Source organism: Oryzias melastigma, linkage group LG13 (genome assembly GCF_002922805.2).
Source record: "Oryzias melastigma strain HK-1 linkage group LG13, ASM292280v2, whole genome shotgun sequence".
Classification (NCBI taxonomy): domain Eukaryota; kingdom Metazoa; phylum Chordata; class Actinopteri; order Beloniformes; family Adrianichthyidae; genus Oryzias; species Oryzias melastigma.
In genome coordinates this window covers 16,124,992-16,145,964 of record NC_050524.1, presented here as the reverse complement: position 1 = coordinate 16,145,964, position 20,973 = coordinate 16,124,992, and the positions used below count along the sequence as shown (strand labels likewise).

General features: G+C 36.6%; 1 protein-coding gene across 1 annotated transcript; it reads right to left on the bottom strand.

Moving 5' to 3' along the window:
- Positions 1-6,375: 6,375 nt before the first annotated feature.
- gpr184 (G protein-coupled receptor 184) lies at positions 6,376-11,677 on the bottom strand. Its single transcript, XM_024276466.2, has 2 exons — positions 11,269-11,677; positions 6,376-8,880 (listed from the first exon to the last, which is right to left on the bottom strand). The coding sequence occupies exon 2, from the start codon at positions 8,822-8,824 to the stop codon at positions 7,802-7,804; it is 1,023 nt and encodes a 340-aa protein (XP_024132234.1). The 5' UTR covers positions 8,825-8,880; positions 11,269-11,677; the 3' UTR covers positions 6,376-7,801.
- Between the last annotated feature and the right edge of the window lie 9,296 nt (positions 11,678-20,973).

The following is a 20,973-nucleotide window of genomic DNA, read 5'->3' as shown; positions in this document are numbered from 1 at the left end:
TATATATATATATATATATATATATATATATATATATATATATATATATATACTGGTGACCCACTCTAGATGTATTCCAATTAATGGAGATTAAATATTGAAAAGTGGTGAGAAAGCAGCATCTCGATAATTATGAAGACTGCATTTCAGTGATCATGGATTTGTCATTGTGGTAGAGAAGCATACAAACTGTTTTCCGCTTTGAGCTCCTTTGTAAGAGTCACAATTGTGCGTCTGAGAACCAAAAGAAAAGAGCAAGAATAGCTTGTCCAGACAGTGCATTTATACCAACCCTGCATTACAGGACTATCAATAAAACCATACTGATTTTCCAAGTGGCCATTCTGACTGGATGCGGTGATGCCAGTAAATGGATCTGTAATGCTGAGGGCCTAATGCTTTCAGAATTTTTTCTTTACCTGAACCATCATATCCTTTACAAATATGAGTCTTGTTAAAAAGTATTTTTTATCTATTATATTATATTATATTATATTATATTATATTATATTATATTATATTATATTATATTATATTATATTATATTATATTATATTAGTCTTGTTTATTTATTTATTTATTTATTTCACTGTGTCAAATCAGCCACGTTGGAAATATTTATTTTAACTTTTAATCTTGCATCGTGATGGTGGCGCATTAATGAATTCATGGATTTCCATGAATTCTTCTTCCCTGTTAAGACTGTGCAAACTTGACTAAATAAATCAGTTGGAAAGTTTCTATATTTCTTGTCTCCCACATCAAAAAAAGACTTGTTTTTTTCCAAGTTTGGACTTTCAGGTGTTTTATTTTTTAGGGTGGCACAATTATTTATTCATCATCTGACTAGAGACAAACAAATCACTGTTATCTGGATGGTTCTACTCCACTTTTCTCATTTCAGTGCATTAGTTTGTCAGGTTGCTTGCAGGTACAATTTTGTTGAAAAGTCTGTTGAAAAAACTATAAAAAATATAACATGTTATGGATAAATGTAATTTAAAACAGTTGCTCATTCTATTGATAGAATCTGGACTGCATGGATAAGAGGAAACTTGTTTTCAAAATAAAGCCAAGATTTACACTTGCAATGGCTTGGACATGTTCAGAGGAGAGACTGAATATGTTGGTCTGGAGCCCTAGAGGAAGTCCTAATCTCTGTGAGGAGGTTGATTAATGAAGTGTAGGGGGTCTTGAGGGTATGGTGAGGAGAATGTAGTGGACAGGTTTGGACGGAGGTGGATAATTTGCTGTGGTGATCCCTGAAGGGAGCAGACGGAAAGCTAAAGAAGAAGAAATGCTACCATGTTCCTTCCTTATCAAAGTCACTAACGGTTAAAATTGGCCATAGTTGTTGGATTTTTTTCATCCTCATTTTTATGTTTGTTTTGAATTATTCTCTTTTGAGGAACGGGGTATTCTTATTTTGGTTAAATTGACCTTGCATAGCACTCTTCTGCCTTGATGAAGGCTTATAATGCTTTACAACAGCTTAAAATGCTTTATTACATATCGCATTCACACACAATAACACTATTTGTGACTCTGCTGCCCCTCAAGGTGAAAACCTGTAACCACCAGGGGGAATGTGGGGTTCAGAGTCCTGTCCGAGGACACTTTTACACATGGGCAGGTAAGGAAGAATCAATGTGGACTTACCTGTTTAGCTTTGCAAACAGCCACACCTGTGTATTACTGTAAATCTCATTTTAATAGTTTGAATATTTTGTCTGTGTCCACCTGGATTTTGTTAATCCACACATTTGTTTCCTATTGTTAATCAGCTCCAGAGTATATTTAAATGCACTAAAAATAGTCAATAAATCAGTAGCTGCGTTTCCATTACACTTTTGCGCAAAACTTTTTCGAAATTTCTAGAATTTCGATAAAACAATGTTTCGAAAAAACAGCGTTTCCATTAAACCATGATTATGCGAAAAACTCGAAGTAATTCCCGCGATAAGTCATTAAAAAAACATGACGACGGATTTAAACACTATTTTCATGTGCAGTAGATTCATTCACATTTCTGCCACGGAGCTAGCTCTCATCCTTCCCATCAGAGAAGACGTCTACGTCTGATCCGAGCCTTGGAGCGGCAGGCTCCTCCTTAAACGCGGGAGCGACGTAGAGTGAAACAGTTTTGTTAAATCGTGGTTGAAGAATTCACCGAAGAGCTGTGGATTCAGCATTTTTGCATGACACGCTCAACTTTTGATGAGCTGTGCGGTGCCCAAGGCAGCCAGTTGCTGTGAAAAAGCGCATTTGACCAGCTTTTCCTGCTTCCTGTCCGAAACGCCATATCCGGTTAATGGTCACGTGACTCGTTTGTTTCGAAAAAAGTGTTTCCATTACAGTTTTTCGAAAAACTACTGTTTCGATACGGCCCAAATACCACCTCCTCTAAGCGCAAAAACTTTATTTCGAAAAAGGCGAGTTTTTTCGAAATTGTGGTGTTTCCATTAGGATAATTTAATATCGAAATTCCGTTTTTCGAAATTTCAGAGTTAATGGAAACACGACTAATGATCTCCTGTTGACACAAAGGCTAAAGGTGTCTGGAGGTAGAATACTAATCCAAAGCTAGTGTTTTTGGCCAGAATTTCCATCTTTTCCATTTACCTGCTGGAGCCGCAGGGTTGCAATCATCTGTCTACTTTGGGGCAAAGGAAAGAAACACTCTGGACAGAACGCTGGCTTTCGCTCACACGGCGGAGCTCACTTGCTCAAAAATGCCAGCAGACAGAGTGCCACTGCGGGATGCAGAGGCTGCTGGATCGGGCCTCATTCAGACATTAAAAAAAAAGAAAAAGGTCCCATTATTTTATTATTTCCCCCATCGGGTTAATACAAGTCAGTGAGCCTTCAAGCTCAGCCACAGAGACACAGAAACACAGCGGAATCGGCTGTCATACATCTTTTAATAATTATCATATAAATCCAAACATGAATTCATGATTACCGATGTTTTAGTAAAAATCTTCACAATAAATGAACTTTATTTCTTAACATCATCTCTGTCTTCCATACATTCTAAGTGAGATATCCGCAGACACCGTTCCTTACAGTGATCATCTTAAATGCCAGCTGGTAGCTCCTCCCACACACAGCTGCAGAGCCTTTTGACAGGCAATGAGGAGCAAATTTTTGACGAAAGAGGGGCTGGCACGCGAATACCATTCGGTGTGAGTGCACCTTTAGACAAGCTGCAACTGCATCACAGTAATATAAATTTCTGCAGCAGAAAAAGTTTAAATCTCTAAAACCAAGCGAACTGGTTCCACCTTCAAAATAAAATCATCAAAAAAAATATTTCTGGGCCTTGGTCTGAAAAAGTAGAAAAAAATATCTTTCCTGTTTGTGTTTTAGAGCTTCCTGTGAAGGTACGTGCTGTTTGAGTTTCGTTTCTTTCTTGTTCTCTGTTGTATTTTGATTTCAGGTCACAGTTCATTTCATAGCTTTCTGTTTCTGCTGTCATGTTCAGAGCAGGTGTCATTATTTTTTTAATCCTGACAGATGCTTTCGGCTAAGTTAATTACTCTCCGTCTATTGAAGCCGTACGCTTTAGTTATTTGGCGTAAATTCCCCTTGCTGTTCCTCTCTGCTGGTTGTGCTTCAGGTTTTATAAATCCTGTTTTGGTGTTTGCTTTTTTAAGTCACGTTTGAGTCTTTTAAGATTTTAAGTTAGTGAAAAACACTTTTTTCCTGAATTTGGCTGCTCCCAAATCTCTGATATAAAGTGGGTGTTCTCCTTAATCTCAAATCTTTTGTTTGTTTGTTTACATTTAGTTTTTTTTATATTTCTTACAGAATATTTGTCGGGCAAACTGTAATGTCCATTAATGTTGATTAGGATTTTGGAAGGTTAATTTGCATCCCCTCTGAAAGTCACAACACTCAATAAAATCATGGAGATACAGTGAAGTAACTGATTTCAAAACTGCTGTGTTAGTGATAGATGTCAAAATCTAAATGTGGATTAAATCCTAATCTCTATTTAAGGATTATTAAATCTTAAATATCTGGGAAATAGGACAGGATCACAAGGTGTATTGAATGGTTTTCATTGTGATCATGTCTACTGAGAAATGATATATTCCCCCCAAAGAAATCTGTTACGCATTTTAGAAATAAAATGAGGAACTTTCTGAATATTTTTTGGAAAGACTGAATAGTCAGCACTCCTGGCTGGACGTCAGAATTGCCAAACATCTTTTCCGTTTGAATCTGACTGTCAATACCAGTAAACCCATGTTGGTTACTAAAATAGTTAAAAATGGCAGATGTAACAATAAATTAAAACACTCTTGAAATCAACCAATAAAAATTTTGATATTTTGAAGCAGTCTGTGTTCTTTTCTTCCTGAAATGATAAGACAATGATATATATAAGGCTAAATAGTTTAATATGTTTAATATGTCCTTAAGTTATTACCAAATAAATCATTTAAGTCCAAACATGTTTTGTTTGCATTTTTATTATTATTGTGTGAAAAACAATTCATCAACAACATCTGATATTCTAATAATTCAATTATTTTCAGTATTTTTTTTAAATATTACTTTTTTTCAGTGAAGTCATGTTAATGACTATTGAAAGGTATGCTTTCATTAGTAGAGTAACAAATAAGTATATTTAGTATCTTATGCTCATCAGACAGTAATTGTTTTGTTAACTTTGATTTTTTTTTTCATTGTCCTTTTAGGGACTCCTTACTTCTATTTTTGTGTGCCTTGTTTGTTTTGTTCTGATCTATACTTTTCCCTCTTTAGGGTTAGCCTAGTTTAAAATATTCAAAAGTTTATAACTCCTTTGAAAAGATATAAAAGCTCTTATTTTAGTGAAAATCTTAGTGAAAGTTTGAAGAATGGGCTTAATGTTTAACCGTGTTTCAGAATGGCCAAAAATCTGGAACAGCTGGTACAGCTGGAACAAAAAAAACAAATAATTAAAACTAACTTAAGAATGAGACAATGCTTTCTGCAATGCTAAATTCATTGTGTAAGCATTATTTTAGTAAAGAAGCTATTTTCCGCAAGACTGGATCCTCAGAAGACGATTTGCAGCATCTGTTTTTAAAAGCCTTTGTTTGGCAGTAAACCAAATGAAAATCCAGGGGAAGGCATTAAGCTTTTAAAAAACATTTTGCACAACCTATAAGCTTTATAATAATTATAGTTGATCATTGTTGCAATTTGTATAGACGTCGGCACTCCTATCACATTTCAGAGCTCCTGCAACTGTCTGCGAATTAATATGCGTCAGCTTCTCCTATTGAGGTTAATACTAACTTGTGTACTTTCATTTCCACAGTACACAGACACAAACTGTCAGTAAGTTGTCAATAAGCTGGAACTATTGTTTGTTTTTGCAGTTTATCTTTCGGCTTTTTCTCTTCAGGGGTTGCCACAGAAGATCAGCTTCCTCTATCTAACCCTGTCTTCTGCATTCTCTACTCTAACATCACATCTTCGTTCACTGCATTCATAAACTTCTATGTGGTCTTCCTCTCAAGCGCTTTCCTGCAGCTCTAGACTCAGCATCCTTCTACCAATATATTCACTGTTTCTCCTCTGAACATGTCCAAACCATCTCAGTCTGTCCTCTTTGACTGTATCTCCAAAACCTCTAACATGTGCTGTCCTTCCTTCCATCCTGGTCACTCCCAAAGAGAACCTCAGCATCTTCATCTCTGCTACCTCCAGCTCTGCTACCTGCATTTTCCTCAGCGGCACTGTCTTCCACCACAGTTTTGTACACCTTTCATCAGTCTTCCTCATACGATACCACAGTTTCTCTCTGGGCACTCTGTCGTAAGCTTTCGCCACTACTTAAAGTGACTGACTTTAGTCCACACAGTGTATTTAACTACCTGACTGTGCAGTTTTATTAACTAAACTAATTATGTTATATACACCTAGTTATCATTTAATACCAGCCAGAAAAAAAAACATAATTTGTGTCTTAGATTAAGATGGAGATGTTTCTCTCTCATCAAGGTGAACGCTGCATTTGCTCAGTACATCAGGTATCTTAGATTTATTACACACTTGGTTGTATTAGGGACACAGTCATATAAACCAACATGATACAGACTGAATTGTAAGTAAGATTGTTGAACTAGGGTCTTCTCCAACAAAGCAAAAGTGGCAGCAACTGGAGAAGCCACAGAACAGTAGAACCACAAGTCGACTATCCAATTATCCATTTGAAAGATGCATGTTAGTGGAGCAATAAGCCACTTTCCTGCTTAATATGCAATATGGGAAAGAGAATGTACTGGTACGGACAGCAGAAGGCAGCTAAGAATTGTACTTGCTTCACTGTATATTTGTTGACAAACATTTTTGTTCACAGTCTCCATCAACAACATATTTTCCAAACAAAAATATACTTTAATGATTCCTGCATAGGGATAAAAACTTCAACAAAAGAAATTGACATCATCATTATTGAATAAAAAACATGACAAAGTACATTGGTGGTGGCATCCAATTACAGTAATTGTTGACAATGAAAGGAAAGAAGTACAAATGGATCCAATCAGACTAAGGTCTGGCATAGTGCGGCTTGAACCCTATTGGTTACCTTGGTAACCTGAGAAGATGCTGCAAACATTTTCCATGTGAAAGTGACACAGAGAGAAAGAAGAGGCAACATATAGACAAACTTCATACATAAAGAGACCAAAATAAGAAGTTGTAACTTAGAGAGTGCATAGAAAGAACTGGACTGATCATCCCCCCCTCCCTCACGTTTCAAATAGGACGTACCCGCCAAATCCCATAGACTTGTATTGAAAAATAAGCAGCTATTACTCAGTCATTCTGTTTGTCAGAATAATCATTCTTCCTCTGGCAACTCTTTTCAACATGTTCTTGTAAACCAAATTTTTCTTCATGGTATATTTTCTTTATTGTAAGTTTTTTAAGTTATAAACTAGCCAATCAGATGCCTCAATAAGAGCATGTGGCGACTGAACAGCCTTGTTTTGACCATCTCCATTTATGTCAATGGTTGTTACACAACAACAATAAACTTAAAATGACATTTGCAAACTGTTCATTCTGACATTAAATGAATGATGGATTTCTAAAAATGATATGTTTTGTAAATAAATTCTAAATAAATGTATTGGATTTACAATTATTATTAATCAAGTGCTTAATTTTACAAGGTGTGACACCCGATGGATGTACAGCAAGATTCTAAGTGTATGAAAAAAAATAAGAATAGATACAACATGTTTTAGAAATATGGTTTTATTCCCTACTAATATTTATTTACATTAACAGTATCAAGTAATTACATGTTTTTAATAAACAATACCCGAGTTTAAGGGATAAGAATGTGTTGTATAAAAATGTAAAAGAAAGCATAAGTTGTAAAAATGTCAAAATGTTTTCAAATAAGTTAAGTCTTTGTATCTCTATTTATAGTATGTTTATTTCCAAGATTTTTTCCATAGAAAATGTTCTCAAGCTTTAATTAACCAAACCACATCAATACTTATCTTTTATACGTTTGTCAACTAAAACTGTACTGTAGATTAGACACCTATAATATTTTGATGTTTACACAACTCAAACTAGACTAAAACTAGTAGTCAATATGACTAAAATATAATTAAAGCTACTTTGGATACTACAAATAAAACTAAATGAAATTCTGTTGTCAAAATAAACACTGACTTGTTTACATTCCTGTGATAGTGGAATGTTTACCGTTTCTGTATTGTAAATAGGTCTACATTTAAATAAATATACATATTTTTTTACATGCAGATTTCAAATACATGATTTAAATAAGATTACTACTTCTTTCTTTTAATGGAGTCAAAGTACAGTTATCTTGTGCCGATCGCTGTTTCAGTCTCAAGCACATTGTCATTTTGTCTCTGATTCCATTGCTGACCAGGGCGTACAACACAGGGTCCACTACGCAGTTTAGACTGGACAGCGCCAGCGTGCAGGAGAAGGCGAAGTGCATGTTCTGTTCAAATTTGCAATAACTTCCTCCAGCTGAATGGTCATCAGCCCTGTAGTACACAATTGAGCGCACCAGCAGCAAGATGTGATAGGGAGCAAAGCACACCGAGAAGATACCAATCACACCATAGGAGAGCAGTCGGACTTTCCTCTTAGCTTGAGCATTGAGGCCGGGGCTTTTGTCCACAGTGGCCAGAATTTTCCAGTAGCTTACAGTTAACACCACCAGAGGCAACAGGAACCCAACGGCCACTCTGACCATGTTGAAGATGGCCACATTATCCGGCATGGGGAAGTTCTCGTAACAGCGATCATTGTTGTTTGCATCATCGTGCGCGTCTTTGATATTGTCATTGATCAGAATGACAATGTGCAGTACCACCACTAAAATGTAAATGGCAGCGCTCTGGAACCAGGCGTAGCGAGACGTCCGGTAGATCTTGAAGTGCAGAGGGTAACAGACCAAGAGGCTGCGATCCACAGAGATACAGCAGAGCAGGAAGATGCTGATGTACATGTTGGAGTAGTAGAAGAAGCCAGCTACACTACAGGTCCAAGGGGGCAGCTGCCAGCGGTGGTCGTTCAGGTAATAGTTGATCCAGAGAGGCAAGGTGATAATGTAAAACAAATCTGAAATGGACAGACTGAGGAGGAAGGTTCCCAGCACATTTTGCTGCTTTACTTGATGCCAAATGGGGCATATCGTCATCAGGTTGAAAAGCAGACCGAAGATAAAGACCAGGATATAAACGGACACCAACAGGTCACTGATGGGACTTGCTTTAATATCAACACAAGATTCGGTTGAGTTTGAGGAGTTTGTTGTTGAATCCATTGGTTTGACTGTGTGATCTCTTCAGTTCACTGTCACAGTCCTGGTAGCAATTTAAACTGTGGGAACAAATAAAAAACATATATATTATTTTGTGGATATTATAAGTAATTACATTGTGAAATAATACAAAAAAAAACTGTTAAAAAATGAGCTTCTAACTTAGCTACAGCTTTTTTTTAAGAGGGAGTTGATCATAATCTTTTTGCCATGATTCATTTCTCTTTAACCACATCAACAGTTACAGAAAAATGTTTCACCGAAAACAGATTTACTCAGATTTCATAAAAGTAGAAACTATCTGAACTAACTATGATTAATACTGTTTTAACAAAACAACGTTTAATGGTTTTCTCTTTGAGTCAATCTCCGTTGTAAACTCATAAAAAAAAACTGAATTTACTTCAATTGTAAAAAACTCTGGCATTTAATTTCTGAGCAACTTAACACCAGACCTATAGACCAGGCATGCAAAACAACACAAATACATGAAAATACTACTAATAATAATAAAACAAGCATATAAAACCTACATACATTGGCTGGTGTTGCTGTGACTGTTGTTGACACAGATTTAAAATCATGGCATCTTAAACCTCTCATGTGCTCCATCCTATGCTGTGGTTCAGTGAACCCTGACGATAACTTCCTCCGACTTCCTGATGTTTCTAGCATAGAAGGCAACTTAAACTGCTGAGCATATCCTCCTTTGACCTGTGCTGCTCTAAATTCATCATCAATGCTTCAGCTTTTTACAAAATATATCCAACTCTACTGCAAACATTTTTATAGACACATAGATTGAAACAAATGTATCACTTTTTTCTGAAATAAAATGAACGTGCTCTCATTTTGACTTTTTCAAATAAATATGTTTTGCCTCATTTGGATCAGGATATCATTTTAGGAATGAGTTTGAATGTTTTGCAAGGCTCACTGGTAATTCTTCACGTATTGAAAGCACAGAAACAAGACTTTGGTTTGTACAATTGTTTTACGTCAGTGTCGGGACAAGAACCAGAACTGATGGAGGTTTTCGCTGTGGCCTGAAAAGCACGGCATCTGAGGTTTTTACATCTCTATTTTGCTCTGTGATTCCATCAGCAGATTTGTTTCATTACTGAGCTATTTTTGTCTGCTGGGTAGACAAATCAAGAATCTTTGTTGAATTAAATAAAAATGTTTTGCTTTTGAGACACCACAGCAATGTCCAAACAACTTTTATCTATCCTTTTTTCCTGTAAAGCATTTCGGGTTTATCTAGGTATCATTAAAGGCCTTGAAAAGCAAAGCTGAACTGGACCAGTTTCTAAATGTTTTGAACAGCAAACAAAAGTCTTTGGTCCATATTTTCTGTAAATCATCTCACCAGAACTACTTTTTGTCTAAAAACAGACCATTTTTTTCTTCTTTTGACTTCAGTCGTTAGATAATCTAAACTGTGCTCTGCACTTCTTTGATTTTTGTTTGCTCTTTATGTTGGGCTTCCTCTCTCCATCTCTCCTGCCTCTCTTGTTGTCTCAGGAAGGATCTAATGCAATTAACGTCAGGAAAACTTGATACTCCGATTCCATTTAGAGTCAGACTGTCTTCAGAGAATGACAACTCAGAGCTGTACAGCTGTGAAGCCTTGTGTGGGCGGCATGGGTGTTTTTGACTTTTTATCAGTTTCTGGTTAACGGGGCTTACTTTAAAGGTTTCCTCAAAAAAAAAAAAAAAGACTTAAGATCTAGCCTAGTTGGAAATTTTTAGCAAAAGCCACACCTATACCAAATCCTCCTAGAGACTGTTGTAATCAGTCTGGACGGTATGACTAACCACTGGTTGGTAATTCCCTGGTATTAATAGTGATATTTTCGGTTGCAGGGGAGCTTGTGCGCACATGCTTTTTGCCCAACAACACATCCAAAATGGAATTTAATCCATGGCAAATAACATTTCAATTCACAATCAATCCTAAAACAGGATTTACTTTATACCGTCTAAGACAAACGATCCTGCTGTCTTTTCCTCCATCTGGGAGTCTTTAAAGAGGCCACGCTTCTCGATTTCCTCGAGACATTGGAATGTGCTGCATACCAAAGTGTGCACAAAATGATTTAATGCTTCACTTCTCATTCTTTAGCACACCTCCCTAAAAAACTAAAGTTAGCTTTATTTTTTAAGCAATTCCCTTTAACTGAGCGTTTCTGTGCTGTACTATACGACATGAGAGTTTAAACAACTCCACCAGGACTCATTTCAATACTTTGCAGAACCACTTCAAACAAGGAAGGTGTTGTTGGCCGTGAAGTTAGATTAAGAAATTAAAAACTTATCTCAGTGACTTAAGGATGACTTGAAAATTGAACCCAACAGTGTTTATTTATATATTTAAAAAAACATTTTAAATGTTTGATTTTTTAACAGAAACTACTTTTGTGTTTACTTTAACTTACTAGTCTTACCTGGTTTTCTTTACGAGAGCTTCATACACATTCCACAGCTGTCTCAGGTACAGTCCAGACTTGTTAGAAACGGTGCCTCAAAAACTAACTAACCCAAACCAAAATGTTTTCAAATGATCCTTCCCGCTGAAATCCAGTCTGTTAATTATCAGCCAGTTGAGTATCCGCAGCCTCAGTAGCTTGGTTATTCGTTTCTTTCTGTATGTCTGTTAGTTTGGCTTCTCCTCGGCTACCACAGCTGTGCTGTCAGTGAGAACTGTGCAGACGGATGAGACACATACACCGTGTACAGTGGGAGGTGGTTTCATCTTGCACATGTGCATAACAGGAAGTGTAAACGAGGGGGAGTTACCACACCAGTGATGTAGTAGGCCTAAACGTTTATGTTTCTGGGAAACGGCAAAACCTTGCAAAAAGAAAAGCAGCTGTGATGGAGGGGGTCGTGGGACGTGTTAACGGAACTTTCCAGTTTTACTTCACATCTCTATCAAAGGCATTCCTTGTAAATCATACGCATGGGTGTAAAATCATTTCCATGTAACTTTTAAATTTAAAAAAATCAGTCTATGACTTAAGCTGTGTGGTTATCACACGGCAAAGCTAGAGCACGGTGAAGAGGGGAGATAACGTTACTTCACAAGCTGAGATTTCTGTAGGCGGAGGAATGAACCTTGAACTCTGCCTTTGTCAGATTAGCTACCAACATGCACCTATTGCAGTTTCCAAGGCTCTTTTTATTTATGAAGGGAGTCTGGAAAAGAAGTCTGCAACCAGTCTGAGCAAAGTAAACACACATGTGGGAAAGAATGGAGCAAGAGTGCATACCTTCAGTCAAATAGAAAAAAAGAGGGAGAGGATGGATCATTGCAAGGAATGTTCTCTTCCTGCTTCCCTTCCTTGGTCTTATTTTTATTTTGGCTACAGCGACAATAAAAAAACATTAAAACATCGTAAACTTCAGCATTTACAAGACATGTTTATATAATTTCCAGACCATCTTTAAAGATTACTAATACCTTATCCCACGTAATCTTTGTTCCAGTTAATGTCACAACCTTTCCAGCAGGAAATACTAAGTGTTTCTTTGGTCCTATTTGCTAAATTATTTTTTCAGAATACTTTAATAGTTTGCAATCACCAAATTTTAGTCTAAATATGAATAACATTTGGGACTCTGGCATGAAGTAATGATTATACAGAGCATGTAAATATTTACATAATATTCCGTTTGGTATTTAACATGAAATCAAGAAACTAATTGAGGGTTCAAATGTTGTTTTTGTAATGAAGAAGTACTCTCACTTAGAAAACGTACTGCAAGTAACCCCCTTTTGTACAGAAACTCTTTCTAAAAAAGGAAAGCAAGCAACTGTCCTGCTGTTAACATGTAGCAGCAACCCCTGAAAGCTGACCTCATCGAGTACTCGGTCTCTTGTTTGTGAGCAGTGTCAAGTTGTTCGTATGCAGAGACACAAAGCAGCGAGGTGACAATAAGTTATTTTGGTATCATGCCACACAATCTTGTCATAAATCTTTCATGCAGTTTCAAGATGATTTCAATGTTGCAACTGAAGTCAGCCATAAAAAAATGATAAATACATTTATTTACTACCATTTAAAAAAAAATATACAAAGCATATCAGCTATAAAATAAATAAATACATAAAAAACAGTGGTAAACAGTTGTCATATAATACTGAGAGCAGAAGTGACCCTTTGTGCTGGCCACCCTTTGCAGCTTTGACAGTACACTGCACAGAGGGTGTCCATTATATTTAGCATCTTATGCAACATTCTCATGTGCACATTTAGAGGTTCTGGCTCCATGTTGTGTTAAGCCTTATTTAAAAGATTACAGTGATTATTTCCTTAGAGGCTACGGCTGTGGTGCTGACACGGGTTACCTCAATGAAATTTGCACTTTAACATGAAATTTACAGATTATATGCAACATCTTGCCTGACATATTGAAGGGTTGACGCTCTCTTAAAATGTACACTGTGTTCTGTTCTTTGTTGTCGCAGTGTTGTACTTCCACTTAGGTCACCTATCAAGATGTGGCATTTAAACGTCTTCAGCACACTTGGTGTGTACTTTAGCCCTAAGCTATTCACCTACTTCTACACTAACCGAAGACCAGCTTGGAATCTACCTGAGGACTGAACCGGTTTAGTGTTTTGATTTTAGGAAGGACTCATAAACCAATAAAGCATGACAAATTCAATAAATGTGAAAGCCTGAGTATCTTTATTTATTATTTACAGAACTTTGTTCAAGTTCCAGGTGTTTTTTTAGTTTATAGCTGAAAAGTTTTCCTATGGGTCTAAATGACAAATGACTGTTCGTAAACAACAGGGAGATTTCTGTGAGTAAGTGGAATTAGTTTGGGAAGTTAATTATAACCTAAGTTGTTTTCTGATGTCTGACTCACACATTTTGTAGACATCGCCGCAAGAAAAGAAAAAAAGAAAAAGCTGTGAACAGAACTGCTTCATATGCAGTCACTCATTGCTAACAACGTCAGTTGGGGATTGTGGCTGAGACTGAGGTCATGACCGGTCTCAAAAACTCATTTACATTTTTCAAAGACACAAAGTGAGAAGGATTAAGAGTTTTAAAGGGATAAGCAAACACATATGTCACTAAAACCAACACAAATGTCTGCTTTTACAATTGCAGCCGTTTGTGTAGAGATTTTCATAGCATGAATACAGTAGTCCCTCGCTAAATTGTGGTTCACCTTTTGTCGTCTCCCTGTTTCACAGATTCTTTTGTGTGCAACTTTGGATGCTTTTTTTTTGAACAGTACACTGTATTATTTGTCATGATTGACTGTTGTGCTTGTCAATCAATCTCTTTTATGCTATGTCTTCAGAGAAGCTGATAGCTTGACATAGTTCCATATCAGCTACTTTCATCATGAATAGATCTTTGTTTTCATCCTTTAATACTCGACTGATTTTTCACCATTTTTCTACAAATGTCAGGCTTTGAGAGTTTAAAGAGCCACTACAATGACATTTGAATTTTATGGTTTGTTCTTGTAGCATTTTCATGATAAACGCTATATTTAAAGAAAATTAAGAGAATTGTATTTTGGGTTTTTCTTGAGTATTTCTATCCCATCAAGGTCAATTAGGAGCAGACAAAAAGTGCTGTTTGAAAAAGCTGTTATGCAAATCAATCAATCAATCAAAGTTACTTTATTTTTCCACTAGGAACTTCCTTTGCTGATGGAACACAGACAGAGACAAACAACCATAGGTGAAATCAATACATCCATAAACTCAGTAAAATATGGATAATATTTACTCATACCTGCTGAACAAGCCAAGTTAAAATGTATTAAATGAAATAATAATTGAAAGCTTAAGATGCCACTGACTTTGCTGTTTAACAGTTGAATTGAGGTTGGTGTGAAACTCAATAGCTCTCTTTGTTCTGAATGACAATGATCTGAATCTATGCCCTCAGAGCAGCAAGCTGCAGTGCCTGTGCAGTGAGTGTGGGGTCTGTGGCAATCAGAAAACCTGTGGGTTTAACTCCTGTTTCACTGGTGAACATTCAGGGAAAACATATTGAGACGATGGACTCTCATAAACACCTGGATGCTTAAGTTTTTTATGATGGCGGGAACAGGAAGAAGAATTAACAAACTGGTGTGGAGATCCTGTTCCGTTCTAGAATGTCCCCTAGAGTCTGGGTGAGAGGAGGATGCAACACAAACTGAAATCCATCATAGACAATCATCTGCATGAGACCGTGGGTCCATGGAGGAACTCCTTCAGTCAGAAACTTAAACATCTTTGTAGCAGATCTTTCCTCCCATCAGCTATTAGACTCTCAACTCCTCATAGACACTGGACGCTTCATTGTGTTATTGATGGCATATCTTTAGTACTTTTTATTATCTATTTTTTTCTGTTGTTCTTTAATGATAATCTCACTTTGGAGCTATGGTAACCAATCAGCCCCCGTCATGGGAACAATTAAAATCCTATTCATCCATAATTATCTGAGCCAGTGACTCATGTTGCATTGTGTAATGGTTTGCATAATGTAAATCCATTAGGCTTCACAGACAGTGAGGCAAGTCCTTGGTTTAAAATACCATTTTAATTGACATGAAACGCTATAATCAACACAAAAATACCATGAGTTAATTTCTAGGAAGTAACATTTCACACATTCTGAAATTAGTTTAAGTTTCACAATGTGTGGTAAGGAAGATTCCCACTCCCCTCCGGGGAGAGCAGGAGAGATTTCAGTTTCCAGGGCGCTCGTCTGTGCTCCTGTTCCTGGCAGTGGACCTCGTCACTGGCTCGTTTTGCGCTTTGGAGTGGGAGAGATTCCAGGCGGCTTGTCTGTGTTCCTGTTTTTGGCCGTTGACCTCGCCTCTGGTGCGTCTTGCATCTCCAGCTGTCCCCCAGCCCATCTGGAGGAAGTCCATCTGCTACAGTATTCAAACATGTAGTTTTAGAGTTAGATAAGTTAAGTCTTGGTTAACTATCATCGCCTGTTCGTCCTAGAAGAGGATCCCTCCTTTTGTGGACATTCCTGAGGTTTCTAATTTTTTCCCAAAATTGAGACGATTGCATCGTGATATTGGGCTATATAAATAAAACTGATTAAATTAAATTGAAAGATGGTCTTACCAAGAATTCCTATTTACAGAAAAAAAATTCAGGTCAGTGAGACACGTTTTCTCAAACGAAGATTATTTTGCCTTCGTAAAATTTCTTTGATAAGATTATTTTACTTGAAAGACAGAAAAGAAACTTTCTCGAGATCCAGTTTTTGTAGTGTAAACGTTCTCCAAACTTTGCATTTAAATGTAGATGCAGTAATTGTAGTGTGATGTTTCTGCATTTGCTGAAATGACAGGCAAAACTTTTTGAAATTGTATTCTTATTTTAAAAATAAATGCACATGCATATGTATGTGGGACCCAGTGTACAATGGCTTATAAGTATGGTCAAAGGGTCATTCATTGCAAGCCTTTATGCCTCTTTTTCTCTAAAACCAGGACCAATTTTGTTTTCAACGGAAAGGTGAAGACACGGGTAAATGCCCTGCTGAAGTTCAACAGCCTGATCAAAGCAGCATCTTGTGCATAAACAGTTGCAACATCAGCATATGAATGCTTCTGCCTGTGCCTCCATCTTTCAAGTCATTTAGATAAACAGAAATGAAACAAGAGTGACAGAGCAAAAACTGTGGAGCCAACGTCCTTTTCGACTGAATCGAAACGTGAGGTTTGATGCTCCTCAGTGAAGATTTGTATTTGGTTGCTCCTTATATTATTTTCTTTATTTTACTATACAACTCCTGCTTTTGTTTCCCTTTGGTGTTAGTGAATGAGCTCAGATTTAAAAGAATATGTTTTTTTTAAACCTTTGTGCTTAGTCTCACAATTTGTTTCACCTTTGACCTTTTAGTTAGTGTCACACTTAAGTGATGCCACATATTAAACATGTAAAGATTTGATAAGACCTACAATAGCTAAAAGGGGAGTACATTAGCATAATTCATACGTTATTTTCCAACAAAATAAACTTAGCTTAGACAACGTATACATCACAAATTCAAAGTCTTAAAATAACTCGATAGGTGTTTTAGGGTAAAATATTTGTCAATGTGTTCTTGAAAACAATCTTTAAACCCTCTGTGTCAAAATGTCCTTATTTTTCAAGAGTTTTCTCCATCAGACTTATAATTTTTCAGAACATTTCTTTTACTAATTCCACTTCTATCCTAATACAAAGGAGTGAATTTCAAAGTACTTGAAAAAATGTAGAAATACTTCAAATAATTGGTCTGAGTATCTCAGAAACTGCTGATCTACTGGGATTTTCACCCACAACAATCTCTAGGGTTTACAGAGAATGGTCAGAATAAGAGAAAATATCCAGTTAGCAGCAGTTCTAAATCCCTTGTTGATACCAGAGGTCATACTGGATCCAGCAAATATGAAAGGTAACAGTAACTTAAATATCCACTTGTTACAACTGAGGTCTTCAGAAAAGTAATCTCTGGTCGCACAACACATCCGACCTGTTTCCAGTACCTTGGTGAATGCCACGAAGGATTAAGGCAGTCTGAAGGCAAAAGGGAGTACGACCTGGCACTGGAAAGGTGTACCTAACGAGGTGGCCAAAGAGTGTATCTCAAATCTATTCCTGAGGCCCAGAGCTTGAACTTAAAACTGCATGCATAGACAGATAAGATATACCAACTTTTGTTATGTTTGGAGGTCTCATACAGAACACACTGACAGTAAACTGTTAATAACACATTATTATTTTTTGAAAAAAATATCTACACAATAGTTTCAGCGATGAGTTCCTTTTGAGGTTAGCATCTGCCTGAAAAACCCACTGCTGGGCTACTACTTTGTGCAATTTTGTAAATTGTTTTTCACAGTTGATAGAATCTCTTTAAAGATGCATTATGTCTAAGTGCAGCAGCAGCAAATCCACCACGGTGTAGGCTTTTAGCGGACTTGATGGACAAACTGTTGGTCAGTGATTCTGAAGCCAACATCTGAAGGAGGAAATGCAATAAGAATGTTATATGAAAACGCAAACCAAACTTTTTTTTTTTTTTAACCAAGATGGGATTTGTATTGTTTTGTAAACTCCTTGATATCCCAGAAGGACAAGAAAGATTTATGTTTTTTAGACTAAATATAATAAACATTATTTCTTTAAGCAAAATCAAAGTGTAACCAACCTTCATGATTTTCTAAGCAATAGAACATTGATGTTAAATGTTACCACCATAATATAAATTAGTTTAGATATGTCCCCTTTACAGAATACCTCATTTACCCAATCAACAGCATCATACTTTTATTGAATTTATTTTCCCGAGCTAGAGGGAAGGAACAAATGTGAATTTAAATTAACAAGACATATTTTATGCATCTGTGTTTTTACATTTCCCAGTCTAAAAGCTTAATCGTGTAAATATGTAAAAATGACACTGAAAAGGAAAAACGTCTTTTATTATCCCAATGTAGGAGCAAGAGTGAGTGTCTGACTCTTTGTCACCTGCGCATGTGTCTGCACATGACACAGTTCAGAAGGTTATATTTAGCTGTGGACTTCAGACGGGGAAAGATGCCAGTTACAAGTTAGTTCCCTTTTTAGTTTATCACACAGAGGGGGACCTTTTGCTCATAAATTTTCAACAATTTCAACAGAGTTTTCAGATATCAACAAGGCTTTTCACCTCTCTGTCAGGGTCGTGCAATATGGAAATTAATGAAAATGTATATATATATATATATATATATATATATATATTTATATATTTATATATAAGTTATTATCATAGACTTGGAAAACATTAAAACACTTGGCTCTTTATTTTGTGATGCAGGCAGAATCACAATGAATCAAGTTTAATATAAATTGTAATATTTTAAGTATAGATTCAACAACTTTCATCCCCAGAATGCTGAAAATATTCATATTTAATGTCATGATCACACTGTTGCTGTGAGGATTTTGTGGTTTAGTTTGGTGTTTCAGTGGAGTTTTACTCATGTTCTGTCTGCTGTCCGTCACTTTAGGTTCATGTTGATCATCTACAGCTGTTTTCATTTCTGTTAATTGTCTTCAGTGTACAAAAGTGGTTTTAAGTTCTACAGCCGCTTTATTTTTTCAGTGGGTTTTTGTCCTGTTTTAGTTTATTTATTACATTTCTGCGTTTCTGCCAACAAGCCCAGTTTCCTGAATTTCAGGTTTAAACACATTTTCTTGGTTTTAACAGCTGAACTACGATAAAACACCAGGGGGATTCTGCAGCAACGTTTTTTTTTTCATATATCACTAAGAAGAGTTGATTCATATAAACACAGATAAAAATGTAAAAAAATAACCAAAATTAAAAAAAGGGCACTTTTTTAATCAGTAAAACAACATTTTATTTATTTTTCATATAAAGAAGAGAAACAAAAATAAAAAAATTTCACACTAAAAGACTAGAGAGAATGTGTTCCTGGTTGATGCATTTGTTCCTTCAATAATGATCGGCTGCAGTTCCTTTTCATCACGAATGATCTTTAAACATACACGGTCTTCCCAAACCTTTCTAAATATTGTCATCCAGAAAGTATTTCTAGATTCTCTCTGATCTTATCCAATAGTTTCTTTACTCCTCTAAAAGTGCTTCATTTTAAAGTTAAATTAATACTGTCAAGTGCTCCAGGTTTGGTTTGCTTTTCCCGTACTTGAAATGGAGTCTGCCTTGCTTTTGTGAGGACAAAGTAGGATTCCACTCGGATTGTTTTTACTTTTGTTTTCCGGATTCACGTGAACAACCAGGTGAAAAACCTTCAAAACATAGTTTCATAGTTCCATAGTTTTAACCTTTGTAAACAACAGATATAAATAGAGGCAGTGTCGTTTTAGTCAGTCAAACAACAATTCAGCTGTTATAGGTAAATATAACACAAAGCTTCTGCTTCTCTTCCTGATCCTGTGTTTCTGAGAAGTTTTACATGTTCTTACTGACAACCATCAGCTTTAAACTTTGTATTTTTGTTGCTGTTTTTGTCACAAGTTGGCAATTTCCTCTAACTGTGCTGCCCTCCTCTGTCCACCCGCTTTTCTCCCCTGCTGTTATTCTGCTAGTTCTCTCTCTGTGTCCCGCAGTTGCTAGGAATTATGGGTGAGGATTTCAAAACACCAGTAATTTATCAACTCACTGCACTCAACTTTATTTAAAATCGGTCGCTCCAGCCACAACCTGCCGGTCTGTCAGCTTAAACTTTATGGTACTAAGCCACTGTCTCTGTTCAGGCTTCTGACTAAAATCAAATTTTAACTTCGTTTTTATTCCCAGGAATAACGATGAGGATTTCTTCAGGCTGCTCATCAGAACAACCAAAAACTGTTTTGGAACCTCTGTCACTTCTCTTTGACAGCTTTCAGCTCAAGCTGTCTACATGGAACATACTTTTTTAAAAGACTTAAGGTGACTTCAATGGCAGGTCATACCTATACCTCCTAAGTATTCCATATAGGCTACTTGCAAGAGAATTTAAAGTCTCACTCAGATCAGCTTTTGATCTATGTTAAAAGTGTTCCTAGTAGTCTTATAGCTATGAATTATGTTGTTTCAATTCAAAATTATATTTTTAAAAACTGTTGTTTTCAATTAAATGTATGCCTCAATTCCATTGAGCGGTCCAGACCAGACCGGTACGGTATTTTAGGCATTTCGATTATAAAATGGACCCATTAGGCCAGAACGATTTGTACCATTTTTGGTCCCCCGTTGGTTGTGAGTCCATAGAAACATGGAACATACCAGTTAGGGCGGAGCTACTGTCGTCACATGATGAAATCCTTTGATTGGCAGAGAGGTATTACAACAACAGAAAGCATCCGACCAGCTTTTCCCGACTCAAGATCCAAGCCAAAAGTCTTGTATTCTTTTCTCCAACAGCCACTTTAATTGCTGGACTAATTGGATAATTGGACTGTGGGTTGTGGGTGGGACCATGGGCATGGAGTAAGCCCGCCCTCACTTCCCATTATCCATCTGTTTACACCATGTCCAGCTAGCTTACAGCCCCCCAACCTATCATTAGCAGTGCAACAAAAATGGCAAAAAATATTGGAGCTATCCATCTGTATAGTTTTGAGCCATCTTGGGTGAGGAAAATAAAGACGTACATGGATCAATTTTTGTCTG

What these genes read in the sequence shown, in the direction of transcription:
- gpr184 (XM_024276466.2), bottom strand. Translation starts at nt 8,824, where the DNA reads ATGGATTCAACAACAAACTCCTCAAACTCAACCGAATCTTGTGTTGAT.